This window comes from Plectropomus leopardus, chromosome 20, assembly GCF_026936395.1.
Source record: "Plectropomus leopardus strain MGB_pleo_1.0 chromosome 20, ASM2693639v1, whole genome shotgun sequence".
In the NCBI taxonomy this organism is placed as follows: Eukaryota; Metazoa; Chordata; class Actinopteri; order Perciformes; family Serranidae; genus Plectropomus; species Plectropomus leopardus.
In genome coordinates this window covers 26,887,695-26,896,777 of record NC_142195.1, presented here as the reverse complement: position 1 = coordinate 26,896,777, position 9,083 = coordinate 26,887,695, and the positions used below count along the sequence as shown (strand labels likewise).

Genomic DNA, 9,083 nt, shown 5'->3' with positions numbered 1-9,083 from the left:
TTATTTTGAAATCCTCGGACCGGATGCGGCTCTCAGTCGTCAGGTGATCTGCCGACCGAACAGATCGGTTTGTCGGTGAGACCAGCTGCTAAAAACAAGCCGAAAAAGAGGATAATATCTGTTTTTATCGACCACGGAGGGAAACTTTCGTCGATAATCCTTCCATCGGAGGGAAATGTTTCAGTAGGAGTTGTTCTGGTACGTGTTTATCGTTTTAATTTGCCGTTTTCAACGTTGTGTTTTGGTTCCGTTAGCCGTGTAGCTAACCCCGGAAGCCGCGACATTGCAGGTATAATTTACCGCTAGCATCGATGACTGCAGAGCTAATGTGTCCTCTAACGTCCGAAAATTAACAAACATTTCGCTTTTAATTGAAACATTTGGAGAAATATCTGCTCCTGCTTTTCTCCCAGGTGTCAGCATGTGACTTAATTTAAATGCCCCCTCTTTAAATGTGTGCAGCCTGTGAAAACTGAATGTAACGCCAAGGTTAATTACATAAATGTGGTGCGAAAACACACATTATTAATGTAAAAGTGTGCACTTTGTGTTGTTTATTTCAGTTAAAGGGTCGCTGCTGTTTCTGTCTTCGTGTCGGAGCAGAAGTGACTCGTGACTCGTTGACGGTTTAACGTTTTTCGTGTCGGACTGAAGGTATGACTCGACTAATAATGCGTCAATTTACTGATTTTACAAGTTTTAAATAACGCTGTATGTTATTATTTGTGCACACAATTATGGACCAACATGCTAAACGTTGCCATGCTATGTGGTTAGCATCTGTAGCCTGCAATGGCTTCGTTTTTCTCAGTGGTGCACGCAGCTTTAATAAAAATAGAGACTCTATAACAATTTAATTAATTATTATTATTATTTATTGCTCAAATAATTGAACTCAGCAGGCTTATATTTGGGACAGACGGTCTATAAGGGACATGCTTTTGATTCCCTTCACTCAAATTATGATTTGTTCATATTGTTGTTTTTTTTTTTTGCTTGTATAAAAAAAAAATCCTGTTTGCTGTTTTTATATATTTCTTTTGTGTGTTGTTTTAAATTTCAGTGTTTTTTGTGATTTGAAGCGTGAAGCACTTTGTTTTGATAAGTGTTATATAAATAAACTTTATTATTATTATTGAAGTCCAATGAAATTTTTTTTAACCTTTGTAAACTGTGAATTCGTTTTATTTTATTTAAAAACATGGGAAGAAGTTGATGAGCAACAAAAGAAGAAATGACCCAGAGGTTAGCAAGAAATCTAAAAAAATTAAGAAAATTACCTAAAAAATTGCCAAAAAATCCAAACAAAGACAAGCAAATAAAACACACCAACTGCACCTAAACTTAAATGCATTTCTTTCACAAACACAATTGTCTTCCATGATCAATTGATTAAAATTTAACTGTTGAGTTGCACCTTGTGTTTTACAATTGCACCTTGTTTTTTTTTTACCACTGCATCTTGATTTTTACTCTTTAAATTGTTCAATTTGCTTTTATTTTGTTCTTTCTTCTTGCGTATCTTGTACACACCTTGCTGCTGTCGTGATTAATATTTCTCCATTGTGGGACTAATATGATGATTATCTTATCTTAAACACACACAAAACTAGAAAGTGAAGCAAAAAATACAAAGCAAAAAATTACCTAAAAGACTTTAAAAAAATTCTGTAAAAATAATTTTAAATCTAATTTGTAATTTTAAATATATTTGTAATTTATTTATTAAAAAGGGACAATGCACACGAATCCATTTTAAAAATAAAATGCAACTGATTTAGCTGGGGAGCTAATTTTCATTGGTAGTCCCTTTCCTAATGTTAAGAGACATCCTAAAATAATTAAAAAAAAAAATACAATGTGAAGATACAGTTTGTACAATTGTAAAGATGTACAACAGTAAGACAAAAAGGCACACAGTATAGATAAACATGTGCAAGTTAAGAATATACGACACAGTATGAGTAGATAAAATACAAATAGCAGATGATGCAGTCGAAATATTAATATTGAGGTATTTGGCATATTGATGATTTGGATATTGATTTTCTCCAAACCGCCCAGCCCTAGCAGCAGCACAGGGTTTCAAAAACTAATGAAATTTACTAATCAGCATCTTTGCAGCTGTAAAAAAAAAATCAACGCTGCAGAACTGTTTTGTTTGCATCCTTATTGCTGGTCTTCAGATCAATGTCTGATCATTTTTATTTAGATATTTTCTCTGTCTGTCTGTTTCTCTCTTTTTAATTATCTCTCCTCTCCAGACACATCAACAAAATGTCGGGGAACAACTTGGTTCTACCCATAGTGCTCTGGGGCCGCACGGCTCCCACCCACTGCATCAGCAGCCTGCTGGTGATGGACGACTTCAGCACCATCATCACCGGCTGCCACGACGGACAGATCTGTCTCTGGGACATGACGCCTGAGCTGGAGGTACGGGCGATGAGGGTGAAGGTGGTGTTAATGATAATGGTGATGTTTGTGGTTGTTTTGTCGTACGAAACCTTGTTTTTCTTCTGTTTTCGGCTCAGATTTGTCCGCGGGCCATGTTGTTTGGTCACACGGCCTCCATCACCTGTCTGTCTAAAGCCAGCGCATGCAGCGACAAACAGTACATCGTCAGCGCATCAGAGAGCGGGTGAGTACGTCTTTATCACGCTCGCATTCATCAGGAGTTTCAGATTTCTTTGTGATATAACATAAAAACTTGTAGTTTGATTTAAGTTATAAAAACCCCTTTTTTTCTTATCAGAATGAGACTATTCGTTGTTTAACCCTTAGGGACATTTTGGCACATTTTACACACTTTTCAGTCTTTATTTTCTTGATAATTTTGTGTTTGTGCATTTTGGCAAGATTGTGTATTTTTGTTTAATCTTTGATTTTTCAGCTCAGCACCTACAATAAGTCTGCGCCATTGAAAGCCACCCAACTGTAATTTTTAATCCCACAGCCATTAAAGCATTAAAACATGCGTTGTATTATTTCAGGGTGTTGTTCTGGCTTTTACCCAGAATGACAGTCAGTGTTTTTTTTTTTTACTATTAAAACATGTAAATGTGTTGGTAGAAACCCCAAAATACAATTATGAATTGGTAATTTAGCATAACTGGTCCTCTTTAACTGCAGATGATTTCCTTCTCAAACTAACTTCGGTTTGTTCACGTTTTCAGAGAGATGTGTTTATGGGACGTAAACGATGGACGCTGCATTGAATTCACCAAGCTGGCCTGTGCTCACACTGGCATACAGGTAGGACACACACACACACACACACACACACACACACACACACACACTCTAGGGGGGTAACAATGCATGGATTTATTTTCTCTGCGATTATACTACATCGAAAGGCAAATGACAAGTCTTCCTTCGTGTGTGACTAAATCTAAAATCATTTTTCAAGGCATAAATCGAGTGTATTGATACTATTCTTTAATGTTCCTGGCATTCGTATTGCATTTTTAGCCTTTGTGTTTCATGTCTTTTCCACTTTTTTACCTCCACTATCATTAGTAAAAAAGTTACTAATTGATTTGTAGTCATTAAATCATGCCATATCACTTTAAATTGTTCTTGTAACATAAATTCTCAAATAAAAGCTTTTATTCAAATACTAATAATACTAATAATGTCGTCTCATAAGCACAAATACAGTGTGCCATCACTGTAATATTACATGATCAAAATAATCAAAATAAACATTTCCACAGCACTGATTTCACCCGTTAACCAAGCTGTGTCATACTCAACTTTGCAGTTTTTCAGTGAAAATCAACACATCCTGCTGATTTTTCATATTAAAATCATACCAGAAAAGTTGAGAATTTTGCTCTTTGAAGGCTTAAATTTTAATTTTATTTTTTTAACTCCCTCCACTTCCTCTGTGGTTCTTCAGTTCTACCAGTTCACCATCGGCACCGAGAGGGAGGGACGCCTGCTTTGCAATGGCCACTACCCAGAAATCCTTGTGGTTGACGCCACCAGCCTTGAGGTCCTGTACTCGCTGGTGTCCAAAATCTCTCCTGACTGGATCAGCTCCATGAGCATCATCCGGTCCCACCGGACACAAGGTGAGAGACACGGGGAGCTGGAAGAGACATCGTGCTCCTTTTAGCTGCTGTTTTCAGAACTACAACTTCAGATAAAGAACTTTAACCCCAAAATTGCCAAAATTCTTAATTTTAAAATCGCTAAAATTTTTAGAGAAAAAAATCCCCCGAAATCCCCAACATATTTATTTAAAAAATCTTCAAAAACTGGTAAACCCCTACTATAATTAAAAAAAAAATTAAAAATATGAATGGAAAAGAATCTATAAGGAGTATCGATGGTCGTTTCAGAGACTGTATGGTCTTTTGCTTTTTAAATCACAGACATTTTTTGGTAAAACTGTGGATGAACTCTGTATTTTTCAGCTGTAATTTTAAAACATCCAAAGATTTTCTTGACAAAACTGTGATTTTGTATTGCTGAACACGGGAGCTGCTGATCTGTAGCTGCCTCTGTCAGTTAGTTTGTTTGTGTTGTTGTGTGACTTTGGTGTTTTAAAGGGTTTGTCTCTCTGTCTCTGTCCGTCTGTCCCTGTGTAGAGGACACCGTGGTGGCCGTGTCAGTGACCGGGATTTTAAAGGTCTGGATCATCACAGCTGAGGTCAGCAAGATGCAGGTACACTGCCGTACAGATGTTTGTCCATTTAAAAAAATTTATTAGTTTTGTGTATCAGCTCAGGCTCTAATGTGTGTGTGTGTCTCTGTCTCTGTCCCTGTCCCTGTCCCTGTCTCTGTCTCTGTCTCTGCAGGACCTGGATCCAGTGTTTGAAGAAGAGTCCAAGCCCATCTACTGTCAGGGCTGTCAGAGTATTTCCTTCTGCACCTTCACTCAGAGCAGCCTGCTGGTCGTCTGCTCCAAATACTGGAGGGTGAGACAGAACCTGCATCTCCACTAAATTAACCCTTTGAAACCTGGATCGACATCATTTTATTTTTGCTGCGCTCACACACCTTCCTCAAGCTATTTAACCCTTTCAAACCTGAACAAAGTGGTTTGATTATATAAAAAAACAAGGGGAAAAAAGGCAATTACCAACTTATATATTAGAAATCAAAATAATATATAAAAAATAATAATAATAAAGACAAAACAAAAGAAGTACAGAAAATATATTTAAAACTATTATAATTATATATTTAAATTATATTATAGAAAAAATGTTGGCATATATATTTTTAAAATTTTTGTGTTTTTTTTTTTCAGCTTTTCCAAGGTATAGAAGCCTGTTTTTGCCAGTGTGATGAAAAAACAAAAGATCTTTTTAAATCATTAATGATAAACTTTCTCAAAAAGACTCAGAATAATGACTCAGTACAGTGATACTCAACTTACGGCCCGCGGGTCAAATCTGGCCTCTGACAGGGTGCCGTCTAGCCCGCCAGCCATTTTCTAATTCACAATAAAAAATCAAGTGATTCACACTTGGAATGGTTTTTGTACTTTTTAATGTCCAGATAATTATAATTATTATAATTATATATTTGAAATTATGTTACAGAACAAAAATGTGTGCATATAGTTTTTAAATTTTCATTTTCTTTTTCATTTTTCCTTTTTTTTTGGCCATTTTCAGCTCAATTTTAGCTTTTTAAATGTTTAAATTCTGACCCGGCCCGAGCGGTTCTACATCAGTAAACATCTCTGTCTCGTGTGTGTCAGGTGTTTGACGCCGGCGACTACTCGTTGCTCTGCTCGGTGCCCAGCGACAACGACCAGGCGTGGACCGGAGGAGAGTTCATCGCCGCAGACAAAGTCATCATCTGGACCGAAGACGGCTGCAGTTACATCTACAAGCTGCCTGCCAGGTAAACCTGCTCAACCACAGGTCTTTGAAATCCTTGAAAATTTTTTTTGGAAATAGACCTAAAAAGAAATGGGTCATTAAAAGTGCTTGAATTTATATATTTTGTGCAAGAATAGAAAAAGTTCTTTTTGATAATTTTTTCCAACTTAATGATGGGAAGTAGACTCTTTTTATTGTAGAAATGTCCTAAAATCCTTAAAACACCTTAAAATCCTAAAAAAACATCCTTAAATCCTAGTAGTCCTAAATCTCTCGAAGAGTCATAAAATCCTCAGAATGTCCTAAAATCCTAGAAACATCCTAAAATCCAAGAAATGTCTTAAAAAATAATGACTCAGTATAATTTCCCATTATTTTGTGATTTTTTTGAGAGTTTCTCCTTATTTGGAGATCCTGTTATTACTTTGTTAAGTTTGTCCTTGTTATGACTGAATAGGATTTTTTTTATAACACTGGTACAGCCTGCCAGGTCTCATGATAAAATTGTCAGTGTCAGTAATGAACTTTAAACCATTTTTGGGGCCTTGAATTTGAAAGAAGCGGGCCTGAAAAGTCCTTAAAAGTCATTGAATTTGATGTTTTGGAGGGTGAACCTTGTGAGCACGGAGGTTAAAAGGCATCCATAGGTTCCTCTGACTGTGTGTGTGTGTGCTACATAAATACTGTAAGCGTATAACTAGTGTGTGTGTGTGTGTGTGTGTGTGTGTGTGTTCCTCAGCTGTCTGTCTGCCAGTGAACATTTCCGTAGCGATGTTGGGAAAACCAAAGAAGGCTCGATCCCTCCGCTGGTCTACAGCATCGCCGACCGCTCAGACAAACAGGTCAGTCCTCCGTCCTTCACTCTGTGAACGGAGCTTTTTAAATTTTTGTGATTGATAAATTATATTGAATAACAGACTTGAAACACACAAATCAGCTCAGAAATGTTTTGTACTGTACACACCTGCTGCACAGCAGAAAAATAACTGTGATGTTGTAAGGTGGTAGCTGTTTTAGATGCTTTTTGTTAAAACAGTAGTTTGGATTTTTTGAATTGGGGTTATTTGAGGCACTTAGAGATCAGATTTCTCTGTGTTTTTCGTAATGATCTTAACTATATGAGCGGGGCTGAAATGATCAGAGCGGTTTAGTGAACTGCTGGAAGTCTTTGTGTCCAACTTTCACGTTTGAAGTGAGATTTCGTAGATGCAAAAAAGTAAACCTGAAATTATTTCAGTTAAACTGTAATTAGTTGATTTCTAGAGCGAAACTGAAAAAACTAATAAGGCTGATATCGATTGTTTTGGTGTGAGATGCAGAGCTGAGACAGCTTTACGGCCGATATCTGCAACACTCTGCAACTCACACCAAAACTATCTAAACTGATAAATAGCACTACAGATAAGAGAAGAAATATGTATTTTTGATTTCAGGTTGAAATAATATAATAAAGTTATGCTAGATGAAATTATCCTGTAAATTGCTGCTCTGCACTCAGCAGTTACGTAGCTGTAGTTATCCTGTGGTGTTTTGTTGGCAGTCTAACTGTTTTGTTGGTATTGACGGCATTTGATTTAATTTAGGATCATCAGGGCTCACATCAGGCACATGGATTACAGGGTTCCTGCAGATCCTTAAAAAGTCTTAAAAAGCACTGGAATAATTAATTATTTTAAAAAAGGCCTTAATTGGTATTAAAATATCCTATATACATTTTTCTCAGACATTGGAAATTAGATTTTATTAATTAATTTATTTTTGACATTGTAAAATCAAAAAGTAACTAGTAAAAAATGTATTATTATTAATATTAATATTAAAATTATTATTAAAACTGATAATAATAATTATACTCATAATCATTATCATAAAAACATTAATATTTTAAGTATATAAAATCTGCCAAATTAAACTTGCATGAATGCCACCAAAAAAGTTTTCGTGTTACAGAAATTTCCCAAATAAATTGTTTGTCTATTTTGGCTGCTGTAAATTTGGTCTTAAATTTGATTACAAGTGGCATTAAAAAAGTCTGAAATCTAACATCATCTTTTAAAGGTGTAAAGTAAAGAGAATAATCTCACAGGAACTTTATAGACTACACTTGTGTTGTGTGCAAGTACAAATTTTTGGCCGAGAAAAAGGTGACGTTAGGCGACACGACAGTTGGCCTTCGTCGCAGCTTGTTTTTTGTCTGTTTGGGACTTAAATCTTAAACCAGATGCTGAATGTCCAGGTTTAATCCGTGTGCTTGATCCCGACCCCTGGTGTTTTGTGTCTTCTGTGTAGTTCTGATTTCATTTTGGACCTTCAGTATGTTCTTGTTATATGTGTATTTATAATTTATTGTCTTGTAGTTATTTGTTGTCTGTGCCTTTTTGTTATTTTTGTTATGTCTTTTATTTATTTTTTTGTCCTCTGATGCTGCCACGCCCATCCCCCTCCCTCCTTTGACCTCCTGACTCCTCTCAGAGGGAAGGAGGAGGAGGTGAGGAGGAGGAGGAGGTGGTTGTGGAGGTGATGTGCCTCCCTGCCAGCGGGTGCGACTTGGAGCTCTACACCCCAGAGCTGCATTACCACCACCGGCCTCTAGAGGCACCAGTAAGCCCCAGAAAATGCACTCTGATTACAAACGGCGGGAAGAAGAAGGTTCAGCTTTTTGGCTGAGCTGCAAACGCTAACAATTGGCCGTAATTACAGCACGTGTACAATTTAAGTGACCTTTAGTTGAAATATAACCTTAAAAAAATCAAATTAATGAATTCCAAGCTCATTTTTCATGTGTTGCAAAGTTTTCAGCAACATTAAATAAAAGTGAAGTATTACACTATTTTTAAAGGACCATACCAGTGATTGAGCATAATTTAGCCCATGTGTTACACATTATTCACTCTTAATAGTACTGTTTAACATACAGTATTTGAATATGTCATTTGTCATATGTCATTATGGGATTTTTATTTTTAAAACCAATAATTTTATTTTAATTTTTTGATTTAATTGGTAAAATGTCAGTGTGTCTTCCTAAAGCCAAAGATGATACGTTCAATGTCTCCTTTTTTTATTTTTTTGAAACCCAAAGATGATGTATTAAGTTTTCAATTATGTGAATCAGAAAAATTGAGCCAATCCTCACAAAGGAGAATCTTAAAACGGGGATTATTTGATGATTTTGCTTTTCAAATAACTTAAAGGGCCTGTGTATGACATTCAGAGCATTAATGTAGCAGCAAACCACTG

At 36.2% G+C, this 9,083-nt stretch overlaps 1 protein-coding gene across 5 annotated transcripts in view; it reads left to right on the top strand.

Annotated features, from left to right (window-relative positions):
• The first annotated feature begins 41 nt into the window (after positions 1–41).
• wdr7 (WD repeat domain 7) overlaps positions 42–9,083 on the top strand; it is a 109,563-nt gene continuing 100,521 nt past the window's right edge. For 3 of the 5 annotated variants that reach the window (XM_088071498.1, XM_088071496.1, XM_088071494.1), the window contains exons 1-10: positions 42–198; positions 564–654; positions 2,265–2,436; positions 2,535–2,641; positions 3,177–3,255; positions 3,905–4,079; positions 4,599–4,675; positions 4,809–4,928; positions 5,720–5,865; positions 6,583–6,685. In XM_088071498.1, coding sequence (XP_087927624.1) covers positions 2,278–2,436; positions 2,535–2,641; positions 3,177–3,255; positions 3,905–4,079; positions 4,599–4,675; positions 4,809–4,928; positions 5,720–5,865; positions 6,583–6,685 — 966 coding nt within the window. In that variant the 5' untranslated portion in view covers positions 42–198; positions 564–654; positions 2,265–2,277. The remainder of the gene's footprint in view (positions 199–563; positions 655–2,264; positions 2,437–2,534; positions 2,642–3,176; positions 3,256–3,904; positions 4,080–4,598; positions 4,676–4,808; positions 4,929–5,719; positions 5,866–6,582; positions 6,686–9,083) is intronic. The other 2 variants (XM_088071497.1, XM_088071495.1) reach the window with 2 other exon arrangements.